General features: G+C 39.0%; 1 protein-coding gene across 1 annotated transcript; it reads right to left on the minus strand.

Moving 5' to 3' along the window:
- Window positions 1-2,694: 2,694 nt before the first annotated feature.
- On the minus strand, window positions 2,695-23,302 carry LOC115826729 (SITS-binding protein). Its single transcript, XM_030790613.1, has 10 exons — window positions 22,832-23,302; window positions 21,643-21,814; window positions 14,957-15,164; window positions 14,675-14,825; window positions 8,990-9,184; window positions 8,213-8,481; window positions 6,945-7,081; window positions 6,201-6,322; window positions 3,075-3,254; window positions 2,695-2,871 (listed from the first exon to the last, which is right to left on the minus strand). Exons 1-10 carry the CDS (start codon window positions 23,300-23,302, stop codon window positions 2,695-2,697), a joined length of 2,082 nt encoding a protein of 693 aa, XP_030646473.1.
- Window positions 23,303-26,351: the final 3,049 nt, after the last annotated feature.

Genomic DNA, 26,351 nt, shown 5'->3' on the forward strand with positions numbered 1-26,351 from the left:
GGAACAGGTGCGGCTCTGCCCACAAAATACACATCTTTGTTATGTTACTCCACACTAATGTGGTATAGAAGAGAGTGTGTACCACAGTGGTACTTTTGCCTGGTACAAATGTAAAAAGCACCTAATGAAATAGACAAAATTACTACTTAAAAAAAAAAGACTGGTAAATATTCATAATCCCTTGGATCATTTAAACTTATAGGACATGGAATAACACTAAAGCACTGGTTTACGCCAGGAGATAAACATGACGAAATGGAGAAATATCACATTAAACCGAGCATTACGCCGACAACAATCTACATGGAGAAGCAGAAGAGGCTGGTTGGGTCTGCAGTAAGAAAATGTAAACTTTATTGTAAATGGACATCTCTATTTCTCCAAATGAAAGATGCAAAACATGTAACGGCACAGTTATTGAGCTATTTACACAGCAGGTGTGTTAAGGCACTGTTTTAATGACAGATACATGATCCAGTCCCTGGAAAAGTCTGTTTGACTTAAAGAGGGAGTCTTTAAAAGCTTTTGAAAGACAGTAGCACAGATTCTGTATGAAATCAAAGCATGAAAAAAAAAAGGATTTCCTAGGAGAAAAAAAAAACAGAGTTCTATAAGATAATCACAGTTTGTCACATTTGAAAATGATGTTCACATGAAGAAGAGATTAAGACTTTTCAGTGTACGCACCACAAGGCCATTCTAAGACATTTCTAGTTTGTGTACATTTGACCTGAGTGATCTGCATTCACAGTAAACATTCATAATCTCTGTTAGGATTAAGTGGAAGTCCCCAGATGGACACATGTATCAAGTCATAAAAAGTCAAGTGTTTTTTTTTTTTCTGGTTTATTTTTTGATAGTACTTTGGGCTCTTTCTTTGACTTGTGACTCACACATCACATTGAACTGAGAGGACAAAATAAACTTACGACCACTTGAAAATTCATGTGCGTGTGACTACTGATGCTAAAGATTGGGGAATATTTTGACACATTTCCCTAAAAACATGTTGATATCATTAATAATTAACATAACAAGTAAATTAGTTCGATTAATACAATCACTATTTTATGTTCACTGTTTATATAAACAGCATTTGCTCATAGGTATGACTTGATACATTCTTTACCTCCAAATACAGCCTGTTATTAATCATTTCCACAGCTTCTATTAAGCAAACCAGACTGCAGCTCTGAAAGTGAAACCAGCAACTCTGTAGCTTGCAAAAATGTAAAAAAAAAAAAAAAGTTTATGCTTAAAGTACAGGTACCTATGATGTCATGAAATGTTTCAAATCCCCTGTTATTTTTCCATCTGTGGACATACATTCTGTTTAATCTACATGTAGTGTGATGTCTCAGATGTTTTATTAAAATTACAAGGTAATTAATAAGATAAAATGCAGACTTAATATTAATTTACAGATCAATTGTGATGAAAAAAAGACAAAGGACATACCGGCACAATAGCAACATGAGTAAAAAAAACAAAACAACAAAACAAAACAAAAAAAAAAAGAAATTGAAAACAAATCAAAAGGTATCTGTAGTTAAAAAACGAAGAGATTCTGTACTATATTGAATCTAAAAACTGTAAGACAAGGCAGCTTTGAAATGTGGAAAAGCAGAACTTACCTGTTACCACTAAAGTAGAACAGCTTTTCTTTACAAGGGGAGACACCATTGCATATAGATAAGCCTCACTGATCAGGCCTCATTGACTTCTGTTCTGGGTAATAATTATGGGTAATAATAAGTGCTTTTAAGATAAGCATCAAGGGCATCCAGAGTGACATACAATTATTACATCTCATGTTAAAGGTCACATGCCCACACATGTAGCAGCTATTGGGTTAAGTGTCTTGCTCAGGGAAACACCAGCAGCAGCCCATCATACCTGGGCTTTGTATCCACCTTCCCACCGGTTATCGGGCTGTTCTCCCATTATGCACATTACGTAATAACGTGTCATGTTATTGCTTTTCTCCTTTGCAGTAATGCAACATCAGACTAGAGGAACAGTGATGGGAAAACAAAAAAAAAAGAAATCGACAAGTTTCACGCAAAGGTTCAAGTCAAAAAAAAAAAAAAAAAAAAGGTTGTCTGGCTGTACAGCAATGCGATGTTTATCATTTCCACGCGCTTTTCTCAGTCTTTACGGCGGAAGAGGCGTCTCAGTGTTTACAATCTTTTTTTTTTTTTTTGGTCTTCCTCAGAAATCCTTTGATTGTTTAAAGCATAAAGCAAATAAAAAGGGCACAATTTTGTTCTTCTTCTTTTTTTTTTTTAAGTTCAATTTTTTTTAAAAGGCTGTAAGCATTTATCAAATGTAAACATGCAGGATAGCACAAAGAAACAGAAGGAGCAGCGGGTGAAATGAAACGGAGCAAAAGTTTACAAAAAAACCCCCCCAAGAAACCTTGTGAAAATAGAAATCATTTTGATTCGTAAAGTGCAAGTATAAAATCGTCTTAAAACTAATCTCAAGATTTTGTCTTGAGACACGGATAATGGTCTTTATGGAAAGTGCAACATAAGATTAGCACGAGTGGAAAAACAAAACAAAACAAAAACAAAAACAAAAACTAACAAACGAAAAAAACAAAAAAACAAACAAACAAAAAATTCAGAAATCAGAAAAACATCAACATACAGGAAACAAAATCAGCTACAAGAAAGATGTAGTAAGTTGGCCTTAAAAGCGTCTTCGTCTGAACACTGGCACCTCCTCTAAACTAACTGGGTAGTTCGATATAAACGTCCCCCCGTCAAACACTTGACCGTTATTTATATCCTGCCACTGAAACTCACTCTCTGGCAAGTAAATGTCTCTCTGCAATGCACCTCTCTCTGTTACTGGAGCAACAAGGACCTGAAGACACCGGAGAAAAACACAACTTGTTACCATAGTGCAATGACATGCATCATGCATATGTACGAGTCCATGAGTTGGTGTATGTGTGTGTATGTGCTTGTGTGAGTGCCTGTGTGTGTGTGTGTGTGTGTGTGTGTGTGTGTGTGTAAATTGTTCTCTCAAAATTACTTCTGTAATTTCTGCAGACCAAAGCAACCTACCTCATCTCCAATGAGAAACTCATCGTCCACTGCGAACGTGACCGGATCACTGGGGCTGATCCACCACAGAGGCCGATAGATGGGACTCCCATTTTCCTGCCACTCCTCAGCATATTTCAATATGAGAGGCACGACAAACTCTCGGTGTTTCGCAATATAGAGTCTGGTGAGGTTCAAGACCTAAACATCACAACATCAAGAACCTTAGTAGTGCTAAAAAGGACGTGCCTAGACCTAAAATAGTTCCTGAAATATGTCTAGAAGTTCTTTTAAACCCAGTTGTCTGGACTAAAATAGATTTTATCCCACACATATTGAAAAAAATCATACATACATTTATTAATTATTACACTGTTAATACTAAAGCAAAAGATCATGCATATCTCTATTCAAACAGATTTTTCAGACTTTATTTTACAAAGGACCAGCCACTTTCTTCCCTAGTGTACATTAACCAATGGCAAGGATGTCACACAAGTGTGACAATGAAACTAACCATTGAAATACAACCTATGAGGACACATTTGTGTCACTCATATCTGTGTGTGTACACATACACAGGGGGACAAAACAATGGAAACACTCCACGACAGAGGGAAGTTTAAGAACCAATAGGGGAGTAAGACCACCCTTTGCCCTCAAAGCAGCTTCAGTACCTCTTGGAATTCTCTTATACAAGTTTTAAGCCGTCTAATGGGATACTGGGCCTTTCTTCAAGAAGGAAAGCTTCCAGTTTTTTGAGGGTTCAATAAGGGAAATCTGCTTCATTCTCTGCTTTCCAAAAGTTTCCATCGAGGTTCATTGATGTTTAGATCTGGTAACCGGGGAGGCCACTGAAGGCATTTTACTTCAAACTAGTGCTCATGAAATCGCTTCTCAATCTGTTCGTCATGGAGTGTATGGGTGCTGTTATTGTATATGAATACTGGTACATCTTGAGTGTCCGTGCCATGGAGTGCACCTGGTTACCTAAAATGACTCCATACGAATTGCCTGCTATTCTGCCAGACAATGACCCATCGATGGACTCAGTGACCTTCACAAGATGGACGTCCAAACCCTAACAGATCGAGCATAAACTCATCCAGATGCAGGAAAATGACTGAAAACAGATCATCAAACCATAATCCATTGTCCCTCAGTGCTCAAGGGTCCAGGTTTATGTATGTTACACCATGTTTTGCATTTTTACATAACTTTGTGAATGGCAGCTCTATCATAAATAATAGTTTCGCGAAGCTCATTATGTATAGTTTTTTTTGTTGCGACTGGTTCATAGACATGCAGATTAAATTCTGTGGTAAATTTTGAGGCCGTTTTGTGGTCGGTCTGTCTGTCTGTCTGGTGGTATGCTTAGGTTTTTGATCACTCCTCCTCTTTTCTGATGCAGTTTTTCCCTCTTTGGAATATTCTGCCTTGACTTTTGACACTGTTTCCTTTTCACCACTAAAACATCTTGCAGTTTTTTGTGACCAATATAGTTGAAGTTCAGGTCTCTTTCAAATTTTGCTAGTTATATCGTTTTCCTTTTTGAATCTCCTATATTAACTGTGCTGAGTGTCAGACATTGTCTGTAGCTGACAAATATTGGTAATTCGTACTCCGCCTAATATGATACACCTGTGTTGGTGTAATACTCATATAGTGACTTGAAAGTTCAATTCATTTTTCAGGTAATGTTTCCATCATTGAGTCCTCACCTGTATGTGGGACATTGCTGAAGAAACAAAAGATGTCCATGCCATTGTGGAAGTGCAATGCATCTGGTATGGTCATGTACAATGATAGTTCTTTGGTACTGATTATGTATGGTGTTATAGTTCTCTGTCTTTAAAGACCTTATACTTGAACATATCTTTCTGTGTGTTTGAACTGTGGTTCGACACCATCCACATGTACTTCTACTGGAGAATGCCTAGAACATTCCACCAAGGGTCACATTCTACTTAGTCTCTGGTGACTAAAACCACATTCATAAAAATGTTTTTTGAGGACAAGAAAAAACATTTCATGAGATGAATTATGAATCATTGCCTGAGTTCAGCTTAATTCAAATTGAGAAAACAGGCCTGTGGTTTCCATTCTGGTTTTATTCCTGTTTAGACCTTGCATGGCCATTGACTCAACAGTCTCTCTTTCTCTTCCTCTTTTCTCTCTCACTCTCTCACAAGTTCACAGACAAATTCATACACACATACACACATACACACACACACACACACACACACATAAACAGACACACACATATACACACACGCACACACGCATGCACACACAAATTTAGGACAATTAGTTCACCATCAGTTGGAAAAAATAACATCGTTCCTCTAAACCTATCTGTCATGTCAATTATAAATAAAAACCTCAATTACCACAATAAATGTCTCTTTCTGAGGCTTATACTCAAATTCATTATCATTCCTGCAGCAATAGCTTTCAGTATGGCTAAGATTAAGGGTCATAAATTTGAAAGAAATCCTAATGCAGAACAGATGGACCCTTAACCACAGGTGATGCTAGGAGGAGGCCAAGCAATTACTCTCAAAAAATGTAAGAAAAATAGTCTCCCAGAAGATCCTCTGAGCTACTCAGAAACCTGAGCAGAACTCCACACAGTCAAACATATCAATATATGTAGCAAGATACTCTCTGTGCTGAAATTGGCCTCAAAATACTTATTTTTCTTGTCTCCCTTAGATGTTGTATCCACAGTGCCCAGTAGTGTAAGTGAATATTGGGTTCCAGTGCTACACAGGGAGTCTGTAGTCTTGACAGACTTGAATATGCTCTCACAAATCACTTCTACATTAGTTCCCACAATCTGTGTCTTCATCATGCTCAAGGTGTTTATGACTAAGATAACAGCAGTATTATATATGATGATTCACTTGATCCTGTGACAGAGTAAATAAAAAAATAGCGACCTTATTGAGGGCCCCAGTGTTTCACAGTTAGCCATATGGTCAATGCATATAACAGAGACAGTGACTATTCCTGAGGATTTCTAGCACCTAACTCATACCTCTGTAATTACATTCAAATGGCAAAAGTCAAGGAACGGGTTTTGAAATTAAAGTTACTGCTTAACACGCGTCCCTTGGATATTTCAATATGTCACGTACTCACCCAGTCCTCACCACAGACCCATGGAGGTGTCTGGAAGGTGATGACAGGAAGGAAGGCCACAATTTCTAGCCAGCGTATAAAGAGTTCCTCATCTGTGATGAGCTGGTCAGACAGTGAGCCTCCTGAACAGGACCAGACCAATGTAAGCAGAATTAGCACCACTGGGCACTTAATGATACCAATACATGACTACTTCCATTAAATGGGTCCATTATAATGAGAAGGTGCAACCATGTATTTGAAATGACAGTGACACCTTGTAGTCCTCTAAAACAAAAAAAAGAAAGAAAGAATGAAGGATAAAAATGTAGAAAATAAAGTATGGTTTAATCACTTTAACATGAATTTAATCTTTCTAGCCTTTATCACTGTTTTACCACATCTAATTCAGAACTTGCTGGAAGCTTGAAGCACATTGTCAGCTTGCCCATTATATTACAAAGACAGAGGTCTGAAGAATTCTTAGAATATCTAAAAATATCTGATCTGGCACGGTAAATGCTTAGGAATGCGTTAGGAGTAATCCATTAAGCAAAGCAGAAACAGTTCTCACAACACCTGACATGCAACACTAAAATAAAGTTACTCTGTTGTGAAGCACTTCTCAAATTAAAGTGAACCCTGACAAAAAACGACTATAGTGACAGTCATTCAGCTGACAGACTAACACTGGAGCAGAGAGGTTGGGACAGTGCACGTGTCTTAGTGTTTTGCTCAGGATTGTATACAGAACTGGACTATTACCTACTGCATCGGGAATGAAGAAATTATACCCCAGCAAGCTATGATGCAGGAGGGACGGAATGATCCCCTTGAGTCCAGAGTAAGTCCAGTCAGACTGTAGGGGGCTCATGCGGATGAACAGTGGCTTGTGGCTGGATCTGAAAAAATGGAAGAAAAACAAAGCGCCTGTCAGCGTCTCTGCTGGGAAAATGAGCCTTGATTGAGTCCTCCATGTAAACTTTGTGTTATTTTGAAATAGTATTTGAATAACATAAGGATAGAATTTGAAATGGTAGTTTGACTCCTTTTACCAGGACATCTCCTAAACTGTTTGTTGTGTTACGTAACCAACAGGCTACTGACTTGAACACATCTTTCGTTCATGCCGACTCCGCAGATAGCATGGAGGGAAAAATAACGGTGGCATGCTAATTTGAAGGCAAAACTAACAAAGTCTCTGGTTATGCTTTAGCTCATGAGATTCTTTCTTAGGCCCTGTGAGACTATCACAGAGAACCCAAAGCGAGAGTTGGTTTGGCTACATATGCTATATGAAAATATTTTAAGATCTATTCAGCTGTTGTTTAACCATTTCTTCAATATTCTCAAACATTTAAATTTTGTTGCTTACAGATTAGTATTTTGTGCATAACTGTGTCAAGGTTGTGAGAATGTTAGCAGTATCAGGGTCAGTTTGCAACATTTAGAGGTTTTATGACAAAGAACTGAGTTACTGTTGTTCCAGCAAACGCATGTTGCCACAAGTCTGAAGCATAGTATCATGTTAGTTACAGGTGTCATTAACTTGTGATGCTACATCATCCTTGAAAGAAAGTCGCTGCATTTTTTGTTGAGATGTGACATCATGACAATGTTATGGTTTATGATTATTGTATTGCTTGAAAGTCATTTCCCATCTTTCACCCTTGAAATACAAGATCTGTCCATCAGTTTTAAAGTGAAAAATATTGTCAGGAATTTCACTTACATCAGTATTTAAAATAAACAGTGTATGATGTGACATATGGGTGGGGCATTTTTACTGGATAAACTTTTATAACAAAAACTTCAACCAAAAAAAAAAAAAAAAAAAAAGGTTGGGTTAGGAAAAGGGTTGGTCACGGCACCCAACCAAGCTTGCTAATAAAACATGAGACTATCCCATAACAATGAGCAAAAGGGAATCTCTCTCAAAGAAAGATTCTGTATTTTGTGGGATAAAGTGGCAACTCTGCACTTAGTCCAACACAACAAAGTGAATGTAGCTCATACATGATATTAGCTAATACCTTGTTCCTGAGGTCACAATGGCTGAATCCCCAATCCTCTCAGCCAGGTCTGCTACAAGCCCAATGTACTCATCTCCAGCTAGCCCTGGGGGAGGCTGCAAAGCCTGCTCCTCAAAGGGGTTCCCTTCGCTACCTTCCAAGATGATATACTCCATGCCCAGATGGGCATACAGACTGCTAACTCGGTCCAAGAACCAGTTAATGGCCTCTGGGTTGGTGATGTTCAGTTTGACACAATACTTTCCTCTCCACCGAGTCAGTAGGGGCACCTGTAGAGAAAGAATGAAGTGAAGAGGAAGAAGGATGTGGATAAATGAGAAGAAAGGAATAAGTTGGAGAAGAGGTGAAATAAAGGGTAAATAGAGGGTAAAATACATGGATGGTATGTAAGGATTCAGTATGAAATGACTCAAGGAACACAATAGATTAAGTCAATTAAACATAAAAATCAAAACTGTGAACTACACATAGAAGAAGAAGAACTAACATTTTTATTTTATAATACCTTCATAGTATAATAAGTCCATTTGAAACATTGAGTTAATTTTCAAGCGTCAGCTATAACCGTTTTTTTAGCATATCATTGTTTTCATGCATTTTATCATGGCAGTAGATGGTTTGCAAGCCCTTTAATACTTTCTATGAGTTTCATAGCCTTCAGCACAACAAAATCAACTATACAAATTTGTATTCATCATCAAACAATGCTGAAGGCTGGTGATTTGCTTCCTTTTCCAGGTCCCAGAAAGTAGCATTTGGTCCTAGCTTGTGGCTCACCGGATGGCCTTGTGGACCAGATGGAAGACTGAGCCAGTGGTCTTCAGTACCATCCTGCAGAGAGGCCTGGAACTGCCGTGAATCCACTCTCAGGAACGGGGACAGAGTGATGGAAATGTTCAGAAGCTTCACAAAAGGCAGGTCCCTGATCTGTCTCTTGGACGTCTTCCTCCTGCCATTGAGGTTATCGTGGTCCTGCTCTCAGAATGGGGAAATTGGTTTATTAGCTCTATGAGGGAGGATCACCAATTGAATATATGACTGACAGAAGAATCATTGAGGAATCCTTAACCCTGCATAGATAATTGGTCAAGCCTTTGAATGGGGGCCCAATAGATGATTTTTTGTGGTATATCAATGTAAGATTCTTAGTATAAACATTGAAGGGAATATTTGATTGCCCCCTGAACTGCATAGTCAGGCTTGGTAAGGGTGTAGGCTTAAAAGAGCCATGTAGCATAGAAAATGGACAGTACTTCAATTAATAGTTCTCTGTATTTTTTTCTATCACACACAGATGTGTTTTGGTGTTCAGCTTTTCTCAGGCTGACTTTTGGTGGGATGGTGATATTAAACATAAGAGACAACCCATAATGCTGTGGGCCTCCATTTCTTTGGTGCAGATGGATACATACAATGCTACAATCTTACTGCAATGGGCAAAGGTCAAATCAAGTACAGGGTTCTTGTTATGGTGGACAAAAATATTTTTTTCAGTGGCCAAGGACATATTTAAGTAAAAGATCAAGATCAGAGCCTAGGTTTGGGGGTGCTAGTCTCCTCAAGTTGGTTTTACGTTGACATCTGACACTAAAATTACAGCATTAGCCAAGACTGTGGAGCACAGATCAAAGCTTGGATTATAGCTAAGACTAAGGTCAGAGGTTGGTGATAAAGCACTGTTTGGATTAGAGATTACATAATTTGTAGTTCTTGGGTCTAAACATGAACATGGACTGACATACAGATAATCTTGCAGTGCAATTCACCTGGAATCCTTTCACTAACATACAACACATACAAAATAATAGTATACAAAGCATAGATTTTGCTTTTTTCTACTATCTATCTACTGTCGGTGGCAATCAGATGTTACTGATCAGTTTTATGCACAAGGAAATAATTGTGCCAATGACTTGACCACAATCATTCAGAGCTATTTTGGTTTGACAGTCAGCATAGTGTGCATAAGTAGGCTCGAATCAATAAACGCAGAACCCTGGCAAGTGCATTTACAATCAAATTCATTCCAGGCCATGCTGCCGGTGCAGTCCATGACACTGTTACATAAAACTAATGTGGAAACTAAAGAAAAAAAAATCAGCAAAAATCATTCCACATCTGATATTATCTGAAGACTTGTAAAGCTGTCATGTGGAACAGTTTCAGGAGCATTTTAGTTCTTAAGGACATTAACACACTGACAGAATATACACACAACTGCCAAAATAAAGGAAACACTCCAGTAAATTAAAGCAAAAGACAAATTCACAATCCCCTCCCTGTCATATTCGACAACATGGCTGCAGAAAGAGCAGAACAGTTCAAACATTTGGGGAACGGTAATTAATCAGAAAATGACTTTTAATGAAAATCCAATGCCTTTTAATGTAAAAGAGCTACTCAGCATCAGCGTTCAATCAGATGATTGGAGAGCTTTGGTGTCAGCCAGGACATTCTAAACGCGGCATATAAATGCCTAGTTGAAAGTGTTTTATCCTTTAATATGACGGCATGGCATGCCAAGCTCAATGTGAAGAGCAGAAACAAAGCTCTCCAAAATAGTCAGCACTGCAGGGAAAGTGACTGGCAAGCTCCAAAAACAGCTTTGTGATATATTGATAGTGGAATAAAGAAAGGAATAAAGTATTAACCAAGACCCCCTTCATCCCTTGCATTTCCCAGATAAAAAAACAAAAAACAAAAAAAAAAAACCCTCTCGTGTCAGGCCAGTGCAAACGGGGTACCAAGAGCCAGGAGGAATGTAAATAAAAATCTTTTATCCCATGTGCTTTTGTAAAAAAAGAGGAATTATTTAGGGGAACGGCACTACCTCTGTGGGTTTAACTCAAAATGACTGCATCAGTTTTCATTCTCATGTGTCTTGTATGTATTGCATACACTGTAAAGTAAACTACCTTGCAGAAGATTTTTGTTTGTTTGTTTGTTTTTTTAAGTTGATTGTAATTTGATGCCAGTTTCCACTGGGCCAACTTCATTCCAAAATAAAGCAAATCTAAACTATGCATATAAAGTATGTACAAAACAGCTGTTTCCGCACAAGTGCAGTGATTCTATATTAATTACAAAATATCATTACGTTGTGCTCAAGGTTACGTATGAAAATGTTCGGTACTCAAGTCCAAAAGGAACATGAGGAAGAGGGACGCTACAGCTGAATCACAATGCATAAACTACTTATGGAAGTCGTGCAGCAATCACAGGCCGCGGTCTATTGAGCAGTGGAAAAAAACTCATATAGGCAGATGAGTCATCTTTCACCCTGTTCTCAACACCCAAATGAGTGCATGTGTTGCGCATGCCAAAAGAAACCTACAGGCCTGAGTACTTGTTTGCTATGGTGAAGGATTCTGATGGCTGTTTTACGATGTGGGGTACATTTTCCTGGCATGGTTTAAGTTCAGTCAACTTCTTTTAGAGCATGGTATATGCCAAAAAATACAAACCCATTCTCACCTCATCACCCTCATCCTACGAGAAGGCATTCCTATCCTGATATATAATGGTATCTACCATGGTGACAATGGGTGGACAGCATGAACAAGTCATTTAGTTGTTTGACGAACATGAGAGCGATACTAACCATATGCTACGGCTGTCTCCGCTACAAGATCTTGACCTTATTGTGTGAGATTCTGAAGCAGTGTCTAAGACAGCGTATATGACCAAAATCAACACAACACCGACCAACAGGATTTTTCAAGAGCAAGTTGTGTCACATCAAGATACTTGTACGATCTATGCTAGGCTATTGTGGTAGCTTTTGATGAATTAATGTGCAGTGAAGACACTTCATGTTGGTGTTTCCTTTATTTCAGCAGTCACTTATAGTTCACTTGGATTAGTGTTCAATGTTATAATTCCAATGACTGTAATAAGAGGTCTACACATAGTATTACAGACTACTGTCTTTTTAATCCTCTGAGGTATTTCACATAGAGTACATTCTCTTCTGGGAGAGAACAGGTCCTCTGCTTATTCCCCCTTTCTTTCATGTCCTCCCTGTTACTGCTACTAATCTTTTTTTTTGGGGGGGGGGGGGGGGGATTGACCAGTCTATAAAGAAAAAGACTGGAGAAAACTTCATATAGAAAAACAGTTTGTGAATGAACTCTTCCTCTGGCATATAAGTGAATCACTGGGTTATAATACTACTTAATATATCTGAGCTAGTTACTTTTTGTAAATACGGCTAATTATTAATGGCGTTAGGTTAAATTTGTTCATCATCAGTCATTAGATTAAACCCATCTCTGAATGCCATTTGAATGTTTGCATGATTGGCAATGAATTTAGTTCGGTTATAGAAAAGAAGAAAATAGGTCTATGTGAGGCTCTGCGCATCACTAATTAACTACAACTGCATCTTTTATAACAAGGAAAACTTCATCTTTTACCCATTTTTTTTTTAAATAAATTTGATTACATAATTTAGAGATGTAAGAATTAAACAGACTCAGTAAAGCTCGTAAGTCTTTTGGATTCACAAATGTTTCAGAAAACATTATTCACAAAGCCAACAGGACAAGTCCACTTGTGCTGTGCCCATATCAAACATACAGCAAACATATCCTCAAGTTCTTCCAGAGCACAGCGAGCTCAGCGCAAACCATTCCTCTCCCCAATGGCATTTTGGTGAACCTGAGAAGAGCCTCTCTCTCTCTCTCTCTCTCTCTCTCTCTCTCGGGGGAGCCGGCATCACACCTCCCTGACCCCTCTCTGGCTGCTGTGGATCCGCTTAGAAAAACAAAGCCTTTAAAGTCCACAGTCACTGGCCAGAACAAACCCTCTTCCTCTGTGAAGACTGAACCTAACAATCCGGGGGGTAGCTTTTAATGTGAGACTCTTATACCCCTGTACACTGCAGCTTTAAGTCCCTAGGTAACCCTAGCTGGAATGCATCCTCTAGTATCAAAGCAAATCCTGCTTTGCCAGAGCTCTGACCGTGGCATTGATTAAGATCAGCGGTTTTAGTATCTACGACTTAGAATGTCCACCTGCTCAAATGTGCCAGCGGAAAATAATCCAAGAACATTCTTAAAATGGTTAGGCATCGTAAGATTAGTGGCTTGGTATAAGGCAGGTAATTAGAGGCACTTAATCCTATCAAGTATGCCATTTTAATACAAACAACAAACAACAAAATTCAAACAGCATTCAGATGACTGGGGTCAGGTGATTGTGATTATGCCCATAGTAAAAAATCTTTTCAGTTTGGTTTTATACTCACTTGTAAAATGGAAAGATTTTTACAGTTTTGCGACTGATGAAAAAAAAAATCAATAACAACGACCACAGTAAGAAGAAGAAAAAGAAAAAAGAGGAGGAAGAATGAGCCTTAAATTAAGCTGTTAATATTCAGGTAAAAAAAACCCAAAAAAATTCCGGTCTAAATCTTATTTCTCTCTTTTTGCTCCATAATCTTTTTCTCTTACTAATACCTCCTGTGAGACGCCCACTGAAATTCTGACAAATCATTTTGACAAACGGCTTGCCACATAACATTTAAATCTAGATTTTGTTTCAATACTACTATCCCATTTCTGATTTTACTGCTGCAAAGCTGAGACTCTCTATTAAACTCTGAAACAATTATCTCGGATACTCTCTGCTTTTGCATATGAGACAAGGAGCTTTCTGTGGTATAATGTCACGTTAGCTGTGCTACATACTGACGTTTTTCCACATTTTTGAATATCTGTTGTTTTTCTCTGTTCCACTATAGGAACAGAGTTACAGCGACGTTCAGGGGAAGCGTTGCCTGTCCGGCCTGCAGCCTGTGGGGGCACAGGCAGCAGCTGAGAGCTCACGGACACATGGACCCCCGACAGGTGCAAGGCTCGAGCCCAGAGAAAGCTAGAGATTAATCAGCTCAGAGTGAAACTGCTCCAAGCCTAAGACTGAAGGTCAGAACCAGGAGAGATACAAAGCTCACTAAGCACAAACTGGAAAAACACAAAACACTGTCTCATCACCCTTTCATTTTTACAATATTTGAGATGTTTTAAATATGGCCTAATACGCTTTCAATTTAAAATTCAATGGACGCATTTTTTAATCCAACGGATATATTAAAATAAAGCAGAGAGCATTAATATTAGCTAAAATACTATGCTAGCTCTCTAAAGACGGGTTTCAGGAAATAAAAAAAGAAAACTGAGGCACAGAAACACCTACTATGAACAAAGTATCACATATAAAAATAACCAATTTTTGTCTGCCAAAAATACACTGTGGCTCACAGGAGAAAGCATCTGATAATTGAAAAAATACCAATCACTTCAAAATGCCAGTTTTTCCATAAACCACTTTGCATCTTAACGTCAACCTTTGTATTATAAATTCACTGCAAAATGGAATAGCAACTCTGAGCTAAGGTTATGCTAAAGGACGACATAGTGACCACATAGTGAGCATAGGGACAGTAAGGATAGTGTGACGCACCATATTGGAGAGGAGAGATGTGGAATGTTCGTTGAGGCTGATAACTCCCTCCCCTAAACGATGCCTTCTTAGTCGATTGGAGAAGGTCCTCAACTCCCTCTCCACTTTAAGCCCTGAGTCGACATTTACCAGAAACTTCCAGAAAGGTAACCTTTGGGTTTAAAGGATTATGAAAAAAAAAAGGTTACTTGGAGAACCTTTAAAAACTGGTTAATTTGTTAGAGCAGCCACAGAACCAGTCACTAAAAGATTAATTTAAATCAGTTGAGACTGTGTACGTACCGTAAGACATCCATGTTTGGCAGTATTCGATTGGGCACAGAGAGCTGCTGCATTGCCTCTTGATGAATAGCTTTGATGTTCTGTCCTACACACACAGTGTATTGTAGAGGCATTCGGTCCATACTGGATGGGGACTGCAAGCAGAACTGCTGTCTACTCTCCACCCCAACATGCAGGGGGATGTGTGGGGCCACCAATACAGCAACACCTTTCAGATGGTCAGACAACACAACTGTAAGAAATACACCTTGGAATACAACAACTCCAGTTGGATTAATTATTTCATTATTCATTTCCTTGCATTCATGTCCTTCCGTGTTTCGTATAAAAATGCCACAGTCAGCAGTCACAGGACAACAAAATATTTTTTTTTTTCATGCTGGGACTCTGGAGAAAAACAGAATCAGACAACAGTTATTCATTCTGTGTTCTAAGTGGTGAAAGTGAAGATGACACAGTCCAGTGTGGTCTCAGAGACCATTTCAGCTTTAATGGTGAGACATCTTCTAGAAGATTCCTCGGCAATGACATGCATAGAGGGGCCAAGGGGCTATGTCAGCACAACACTACATTCAGAAGTGGGGCAAGTGTTGGAAGAACTTTTCCTATGGATTAGTGTCAAAGCACAAGGCAGAATAGGAGTATCTAATGCGAGTAAAATATCAAATATATTGCTCTTCTGTACTATTAACCCCACTTTCTGACATGACCTTGGGTGTTGATTTCATCCTCTAGATAACATCCACACATAAAACCCAGCTGCTCTCCATGGCTTCTTATGTCAAAAATGTACACTTATTCACTGTGGCTTCTCTCAAAATTTTACACCGACTTATATAAGCATGAATTCACACTCTCACATGCATATATTTTTAAAGTTTAAAAATCCAGCGTTTTTCAGGCTAGGTGTTGATATATCTAAAGACATTAAACATGAGAAATTCAAAACAGCTTTTTATACGACTTATCTAATGTGTTTTCCTGGCTTAATGATTCTAAATTTTATCATGTCTCCCTGTTTTATAATCTTATCTGACATCATTTGTTATCTGCCACAGTCAGTATAATCATACCTGTCTAAATAAACAGTTCCCTTGATTTAAATAAACTTAAAAACATGAATTAATTGTAGTGTATACTAATTTCATATGCTGTTTATTAATTGTTGTGTGTTGTAATAGTGTGTAACATTCACTGTCCACTAAATGTGTTCAGTTTCATAAGAAACAGATTCAGACTGACTTGGACTTGAGATATGACGGAAAAATCCTGAATGGTGATGAATGATTTGAGAACACGTAATGCATATAACCTTGACTAATGACCCTGACCTGTGGGAAAAACATTTTACAGATCTATATCTGTTGAGCCACAGCTCATTAAAGCTGTAATCCATGATGTGGTAGGTCACGCACTAATAGACTAACAGGCTAAACCATAGTAATTGATGTGGGTAAGACAGAAGGCCTTGAAAAGTCAAGTTAACAACCCTGACAGAGCCACATTTAAATTCCATGACATTTCAAATTTTGCAAATCTTTAATACACATTCAAAAACAAACAAACAAACAAACAAACAAAAAATTGTTCAGAAACTTTTAGATATGCAAGTCCAAACCCCCCCCCCAAGAAAAAAGAAAACTCATGATGGCTTAAGGGACCTCCTTTGCTGCTGTCTCCATAGCCCTGTGAAATGATGAGATTATGAGAACCAGATAATTGTGTCTGCAGATGTAGTTGCCCTCCCAGGAATTCTTTCTGCCTCTCAGATTTCCTTGCCATGCCTGAGTACCCCTCCACCACCAACACCACCGGCACCACCTCCTCTTGCTGCCCTCTCTCTCAACCGGCCCTGCTCTGGGAAGCTCGGGTTCAGACCAAACTGTCTCTTAATCCACATATTCAAGCACTCCACAGCCACCACTCTGATTATACTTCAAGCACTTTCACGCCCAGGTTACCTGATTTCTCCGTTACGGCTTTATAGGTACCACCATGTCAAGAAGACGGAAGAGCTCTATCACTCAAAACCGGGTTAAAGCGGAGCACAGGTGGTAAACAACTTACCATGCAACGGGTGCTAAAAACCTCACCGAAAACATTTCCAATCATTACTTAAAGTAGGAATGATTTATTATCCACATGATTTGAGGTTTTTTTTTAAAGAAACTGGAAAAAATTAGGAACGGCGTTCTTTCTGAAAGCCTTGCTTAAGTGGAAAGGTACATATACATCTTGTATGACATGTAAATATCTGAATTTGGCTCACAAAACCAGTCATCAGTCACTGACAAAAATAGTCATCAAGGTTTATACAACTGATGGATAGCTCTGGATATTGGCAATGATGGGTCCAGCAAGTGTGAGCATTGGATAATGTCAAAGGGATATGCTTAACACTTTTACAACTTTCCCAGGGTATTAAATCACAGTCCATTGGTCAACTGCAATGTACAATAAAAGCAACGAATTCATTTTCCCATGATATGCTATATCAAATTTAGCACGAAATTAAAAATGTGAGTATGTGCAGACGAATAGTCTGACACTGAAGATTTGCGAAAATCAGGTTTAAATGAACCGTTCGTTCACTCGTTTATTCTCAAAATGATGAAACAGCGTATATTTTAGGACGAAAGGAAAAAAAAAAAAAACAGAAAGAAGACAATCAAGTGGAAAAATTAATGCCACAGAATTTGAGTGGAAGAAGTCTTGTAGGCTGCCATATGGTTCTATTTTTGGAACCAATTCAGCCATGAGTCAAAAGCGTCTCAAAGCAGTTTTACCTATGAGCCTTCAAAAGCCAGGAGGCCCCTTCCAGAGGTGCGTGTAACATACTGGAATCTGTGGAGGGAGGGAATCAATAACTGTCATTTGGTGAAATTTAAGAGAGTTTTAGGGCTTGAGTTATGGCCAAGGTGGGTTCCTCAGGAGTTTAAAGAGGGGGGAACGGACTCTTATTTTTAGAACAATTCCCTACAGTAAATACCACCAGCTTTCCTGAAATATTTTCCACTAGCTCTTTAAAGGAAAGATGAATGCCTAATCACATCCTCCTTTCCCTTTTCTTGAAGAGGGCCCGGCTTGTTTAAAAAAAAGAGAGAGAAAGAAAAAAAGAAAGAAAGAAAGAAAGAAAGAAAGAAAGAAAGAAAGAAAGAAAGAAAGAAATGAATTTAACAGACGCTGAATGGAACTAAGACACAATTAACCGCAACTCACTAATAATTGTGTTCTCCCTGCCTTTATAAAGGGTAACACTGATAAAGACAACATGGGTTGATAATCTAGGGTGATGTCTTCCTTTGCTGTGTGGTGTGAAAGGTCAGGTGGTTGACCTACTCTGCGGTGTGTTGGGTTCAGCAAATTTTACAGCCACTAGTTCACCAGGATTAGAGAGGAAGCGCTTGAGGCCCAATATCCAGTTCTCTGCCATATGGATAAGGTCATCTTTACCGCTCGTATTTAACACAGTTGTTTACAATATGGCAGCTAGTGTCGAGGTAAAAAAAAAAAAAAAAGCTTATTCTCAAAGAAAGAAGGGATAGGTGGGGAAGGGGGGATATTTTCAGACGGTTGTGAGAGCTGATGAGTAAAAAGCCTCTTAATGATGTTGACATTACTGAACGCTCTTTCTGGGGCACTATGCAGCATAAAATATCAACTGTGGTTTCGCTCAGGAGCATGAATTTTGGTTGTTCCATTGTATCAAGGGGGCTGGTGAGGTCGCAAAAATTGGGAGTAAATCACAAAAATTTAAAGTGTCTCAGCGCGTCTCAGAGTAAAAGCATGAGACAGCTGAAATCATGAAGAGGCTGAAGTATCTTCCCTGATTTTTATTTTTACGAATGGTCCTTGTTACAGTCTTTTCTCATCACCACTGAACAGAGACGTTGGAATAGCGTAAGAAAATTTACGGATAAAACAAAAACCTACAGCGAGGAACAGTGTTTCGCTGAGGTCTTTTTAAGACTCTTCTTGAGGTCCCTAAAGTTTCTTTGCACTGAGAAATAAACATACAAGAACATCAGCAATAAAATAATCCCATTACTTTCACCGGCCAACAGACTTGCAGGCAGATGTGCTTGAAATGGACCATGCATACCATCATTTGTAAGTACTAGCAATGAAAACTGTCAGCTATCTCTCCCAAACCTTATCTGCAGTGATAAGTTGGGGAAATTTCTACACGAGCCAAACCATCAATCGTATTTAGGAGAGTGTTTTGTCTCAGCCTCATGTATCATACAAAATAGGAAAATGGAAAATAAAAAGGTAGTGATATTTAAAGTCATGAGGAAATCTTATTGCACATTCCTAAATTAGTTCACTAAAACAGGAAGACAAAAAAAAAACCCTCAAAAAACATCAAAATCCTTCAATCCTTTAAGAAGTTTGTTAGAGCTGCTTGGAGAAAGAAAGAAAGAAAGAAAGAAAGAAAGAAAGAAAGAAAGAAAGAAAGAAAGAAAGAACAATTCAGATCTCTACTTTGGGGAATGATGTTTAAACTATGAATGCCCATTAGATTCACTGAGACAGACACACAATGACATATACTTGGTATGATTAAAGATCATCATTTACTAGGTACTTTTAGATTGGTGCTTGAGAAATCCTAGACTAATCTTTAAGCATATGGGTCAGTAATGATGGTAAACAAATGAACAGTCCTCAAAGCAGTTTGGTGGTTAATACCATGATACTGTAAATCTTGCTCTAAACTTGCATGCCGGCAGAATTTCATGGACTCTGTAATGGAAAATCTGAAAAACACTAACTTTATTGTATTCCCTTAATCATGGAAATTTTCTAAAGCACCATCGCTGTGTAGATGGCAAGTGTTGCTAAGGTGCCCAAGTACATTAACGAGGATCTAAGTTTATTAAAAAAAAAATAATTAAACATTCAGTCGTCTCAACATTACTCGCCGATATAATTAGTCAAGCAGCTTCAAGTTTCAATTCTCATTTTTTTATATATACTGTTTGTGCGTGTGTGTGTGTGTGTGTGTGTGTGTGTGTGTGTTACATGTATATTAACATATGTGTACTTTACAGGTAGAAGCATGTGCAGCCGACTAGGTCTGCAAACCCCACCCTCACACACACACACACACACACACACACAGTGCTGAGCCACTGCAAGTTGCAAGATGCACCACATGCTCTGTGTCATGAGACTGTGGAGTGAACACAATATAAAAAAAGCTCCAAAGCTTCAAGAATGAGCCACTCTGATTGGACACATAAAAGAATTTGATTTACATTGCATAACTGAACTTGACGTAAAAATCTGTAACCAGCTTAAAAACTGCAAGTATCACAGACTTCTTAACGTAAACATACCTTGAAAGAGTGCTGAAAAGGTTATCCCCAGGGTTTATGTGAGGTCAAAGGGGGCTCATTTTACAAACTCGAACAACAACGTCATTCAGTTGCCTAATGGCAAGTTGAGGGAAAACAATTATCTATGATCAAGTTCTGCCAACCAAAAAAAAAAAGGGATGCAGCAGCTGGTTGCCTTAAAACTCATGCCAACAGCATTATCATTGTTACACTATTATATACCACGATATGTATTTGTCTGTGTGTGGTTACTTGGCAACACAAAGCAGTTGCTTTATGTGTAAGCTCATTTTTTTCCCCCTTTCAAACTAGGCCAATTAAAGCAAGCTTGAGAGGTCCTCTTAATGAAGACTGTACTTTGGGAAGGTGGAAAAGGGATTAAAATCATGCGACCCTTTTGGTTAAACTCGTAACACTATTACATAAGGACCGAGAGCCTGTACAAACAATCATCCAGGAAATCATAATAGGCCTTTGTTTGGGTCACATGATGATAATTATGCCCTTTAGCTGATGTCACACCTCATGCATTAATCTAATTCTGTTCAGCTGTCTGGGACACAGATTACCACTTTCACCTTTTAGCTGCTGAAATTTGTCTCTCTCAAACACTTGGACACACCACTCACGCATATGTGTGTGGTGTTTGTGTGGCCTCTTCCAAAACGAACCCCCCCCCCTCCCCTCCACACACACACACACACACACTAACTCACACACAACGCAAATAATAGACACACCAGTTATTCAGTGAGTGAGCATGTGTATGTGTGTGTGTGTGTGTGTGTGTGAGTGTGTGTGTGTGTGTGTGTTAGTGAGGATGGTCAGGTTTGGAGCTCAGCTGCCCTGCCATGCATGCCTCTCATTGCAGTCTGGTGGTCTTAGGTCCCTGGAGTCATTACAATAGCCCCCTCACTGAATCACATTAACCATCTACATCCGTCCGAAAGGCATCCCCTAGACTGAACTCACACCTAAAAATAACCGGTAAGTACCAGTTATTCACATCACCATGGTTCTCACTTGTTTTGCTCAACATGACTTTTTATAGAAACGAAAGGCAATTATAGAGGAATGCAAACAAGTTAATTTAAGATGGAAGGTAGTCTTGATGTCCTTTGTTAGGTAATCATCCAACTAATAAGCGGAGGCAACCCTCCCATATTTTGTTACAGTGCCTGTGTACAGTAGGCCTAAGTCCATGCTTTCAAGCCAAAGAGAATTTTGTGGCATGCACCCAGTCACAAGTGGACACACGTGTGGACAGATAAACAAGGCGTGACTGGACATGGCGACCGATACGGCGAGGGCACAGTAGTTGACCCGAAACTGGTCTTTCCTTACCTGACGATCCCAGGAAGTAGCGCTCTAAGACTGACCCGTAACCTGACGGGTTATCCCTCAGGTCACTGATGATAAACGGCTGCATGGAAGCATTGGCATTGTTTATAGGCCAGCTGGGTGTGCGAACACCAGCACCCCCATACCAAGACACATTGACCATAGAAAAGCAGTCCTGGAAAAGAGGGAATTGAAATCATTCAGACAGAGGACACTATTATTATGACGATACCATGCCATAGAAATAATGAATGAGAATATAAAGTCTGTCTTTGGAGCAATGTTCATTTTGGATTTTTTTTTTCTTTCTTTCATTCTTTCTTTTTTTTTTTTTTTTCGTTTGTGAGCAGTCCATTCTACCATAACGGTTTGGAAAACCAGACATGCGATTTAGACATACAAAGGCTAATATACTGAATTTAATTAATCGATCTAAATGATACCCTTTGTTCAGCGAAACAGTCTCAAAACACTCTATTTGTTGATCACTTGGATCATTTCTGTTATGCGTGAGCAGCTCGTGTGTTTCACTGCAACGATGAATAATAAAAAAAAATGATAGTTCTTCCCTTAGAATTGGAGACAGGTATAGCTCACAGGAAAAAGGCAATGTGATTAGGACATGGATTGGACTGTATTAGGATTTGCTCACTGCAGACAAACCTCGGGTCCACTTCTAAGGAAAAATGATTTTGAATCAGAATTTGTATCCTAATCCCTAGGGTGAAGCTCAATAAACTCATTTTTGAGTATTATGTTTTACAGTTTTCCTTTCAGCTCTGTTTCAACAATGGATAGCAGAGCGTAAAGTGTTAAGTGAATTCCCTCATCATCACATTAGAATAAATGTCAAAAATATTTAAAAAAATCTGATTCATCACATGTCTAAAGGAACAGAAATAAAATAAAATAAAGTAAAATAAAATAAAATAAAATAAATTCAGAAATGGAATTACTAGCATTATAAGTTAGGCTACCTACAGTTTTAAGCAACTGATAAAACACAAATAGACACGACACATAGTTCAATAATAAACAAAACGTGGAATAAATATATAATGCGTTTCAGATTAGGCTACACTGTTACTGATTTAAAAGTAATAACATTAGCAAACTGTGTGAGGGTGGGCATAGAAAAAATATATTACTACGTGTCTAAATGATGAGTGTTTCGAACATATCCATATTCTACCTTCAGGTCGACATGACAGTGAGCCGGCGTCCAAGTCAAACTGTAGCATTCAGTCTGCGATTCGTCAACTGTTTCCAAAGAAATCTTCACCTCCGCAAACGAATCCCATGTATAGCAGAATTCGGTTTTGTTAAGCCAACAGAGATTACGAACGAACGGGACCTCCACATCTGGGTTCCCCACATTCCCAACGTCAATTTCCACAAATGTCTTGTCTTCTGTTAGTGTCTGTATGACAAGAGAGTGTGTCCTTCTCTCCCAAATCAGTCCACTAAAACTCCCCTTCAGAATCCAGTTCTTGTTAGGCTGATCCACAACTTGCCAATAAATGATCCCAATGGTCATGACAAAGAAGACAGCAACTCCAAGACAGGCAATAGCTCCCTTCCAAGTTTCGTTCATTTCCTTCAATCCCGTATCCCATGTTACCTCAGGGATGGGACTAGGGTTCCTATTTCGAGTGTGAGGCATGTTGGTTTTGGGATGAATAATAATCTAATCACAAGATGAGGAAACAATTGCTGTTTGCAGAATTTTTTGATGCTTCATCATGTCATGGCATCTTACAATGATAAAAGTTTGTTATTTATGCATTGCTATTGTTTTTTGTTTTCTTTTTTTTTTGCAATTATTGCCTAAACCTGACATCTGAGTCGCATTGCCAAGTTTTTAGTGACGGATATTTCTCCAAAAATCCAAAACTTACCACATGTTGCTACGAAAGTTTAGATATACTATAGCATTGATCGCCGAGGAGTGAGCAGCCTTACCCGGGTTTGGCAGCAATGCCTACGAATAGCTCCTTAGCCGCTTATTTGCTTGCCCTGCACTTTTCGCCGGAGTCTGACGTAACTCCAAACTGCTTCTTCAAAAAGGTAGAGGAGAAAGTGATTAGGATACCAAGAGCTTTGCAATTCACAGGCCACCGTTTGGGGCGATCGGGACATAAGCAGCGAAGCGTGACCCATTCTCGCTCCTCGTAGTGCGCTCGCTCCAAAAAGCATGCTTGCCATTTGGTTATGCGCGTTTAACGCTTTGGGCTTCGTGCTTTGCTAAATTCGGTTTGATAGATCTTTTGACAGATATAAATATAAAATCATTACGACCCTTACTGTATGCTCGTATGCCTTTCAAACAGTTTCACTTGCTCTAGAATATTTACGACAACACAAGAAGGATCCTTTGCGCAAACATAACTTGATTCTTTGGCGCAGTTTTGACGTCTTTTTACTCGTAGGACACCTCATTAAAATAGACTCGAATGGAATATATCCAGTCTGTCGATATATCATCCGTAAAATATACTACGTGACCTGCGGAAATATTTTACATGACACAATTGGCTTAAGTCACTGAATAATTTTAAATTGAGCACATTTAAATAAGAAAGACCTGTGTAGTTGACATAAACTGTCTCTCTGTTGCTTTTTTGAAAATGTAGCCCTGGAAATTTTACAAACTCTCTCTAAAGGGTAATATTCGGATTGTCAACTGTGCTGTGATTGATTAAGTGGCAAAAATACGAGACGGTGAAATAGATGATTTTCTATATGCGGTCCAATTTGTGGTGAATACAGTTAGTACATGTTTCACTTATCACAGGTAATCTCCTTTATAATGTTTAGAAACGCATGGCTATGGATTATGCGCTCAAGCAAGACCATCGCACGTTAGTTGATTTATATGACTTTTCTTCATGATGATTTTCTTGGCAATCATTTATGACATATAACGTAAGGTATGCAGGAAACAGGTGTACGAGGCGAGTACAGGGGACTACTTCGAGCAAATAATGTACGAACAAACAGGGGATGGCAGTGTAGGGGAGAAGTGAATTGGTGGGAACCCCAGGGACTTCTCAAAGATTAATGAGTGGGGAATGTGAATCAGTTTGGAGATGGCATGAACCGTATTTCATGTGTCAAATGTCATTGTCTCTAGGGTTACAGTGCGTTGTTTTGAGAAGTTTTTTTTTATTCGGTTTTGTGCCCCGTTGGAATAATTTGGCACTAAGATCATCGTCAGTTGGAAGAACTGAACACACAACTGCCTATTCATGTGTTCTAACTTTAATTTTACATGTATCCCTTGTCCTGGGGAGAAAGAAAGTATACATCCAACACTGAACAGCAGGATTGTTTGGGAGTTTGTTAGGCTTGCCTGCATTAACACAAAGGATTGTCAGACTACAAGGGGGTAAACCAAGCTCTCGTGTACAAAGCCGGTACAGCTCAAGATTTAGGCAGTCCATGCACAGTCAAAATTGTGTGTCTGTTCAACCAACTTCTATCATTCACCGTGTCCCCCTCCTCCCATCATTAACGACATTATCAAACCAAATTGTTGTGATTACCTGGGAAAACTTTTCCCCGTGTCCTGTAATGCCATCAGTTTAACGCACATACAGACTGCCATAATACTGCAGTACCCCACTAACTACAATGTAATTTGATAACTTTCAGTAGATCTGCCAGATAATTATGTAGTGTACCCCCCCCCCCCCCCACCACCACCACACACACACTCACTCACACTAACTGTTGATTTGATTGCCAGGTTGTGATCAACACATACGACGGTGGCAAATTTTAAATTAAAGGAAGAAACCAGCGATTTGTACTTAGGGTTCGAGATCTTCGATCGTCTCCAATTAGGTCAGAAAAATTGCTGACAAATTCAACCCGAGAGTGGATATGATGTCTCATAGACGGCGATGGTCGAAATGCCTTGAGGATTAGTTGCCTCTGGCTCAGGTTGTATATGTCAGCCCCTGTGATCCACAGCATACCTTTGGCAGGGACAGAGTCATTGGATAAGGCTGTGGGAACCTCACCCTCATGGTGCACTTCTCCTCTGCTAATCTCACAACTGTTAGTCTGTCTTGCCAATAAGCTGACCAGGGACAACCTCTTTGACCGTCTTGGGTGTTCCAGGTATACGGGTGTTGGTACGTGTATTGGTGTAAAATGTATGGGACTGAGTCAAGTTCACCAACCTAGGTCCAGGGTCAAAGTTGAACATGCACTGGGGCCCTGTCTGGTTAGAGGATCTAAATTTACACATAAACCATACTGCTCTCAGTTCATTGAAGACCCCTTAAATAGAACAGTTTAACTCTTGGTTGCCCCCCCCCCCCCAAAAAAAAACCCCGCTGTGGTTCCTGTGCAGTGTGAACCTACCGCTACAAAAATTAGCATTATGCTACAATTAAGATATTACAGAAGCAATGCTAGAGGGAGTAATTTTTCTTGTTGCAAAAGGTTGTTTGGAACAAATTCATGCACATTAAGCATTAATGTTCATGCCTATCTCATTAAGTAATAAATCATAGCGACTGTAAATGCTTTTCCTCTTAGGTTTCATTACATTTTTACACCTCATTTGACAATATCCAGCAACTACAAATTTGGGTTCCAAAAACTGCATGATATTTCCCTTACATTATTGAATAAATTTATTTCACAGGCAATAAAAACAGTCTCTTTTTACTAATTCACCAGGACGTTTTGAACAAATTGCC

The sequence above is a fragment of the Chanos chanos genome, chromosome 13, assembly GCF_902362185.1.
Source record: "Chanos chanos chromosome 13, fChaCha1.1, whole genome shotgun sequence".
Lineage (NCBI taxonomy): Eukaryota > Metazoa > Chordata > Actinopteri > Gonorynchiformes > Chanidae > Chanos > Chanos chanos.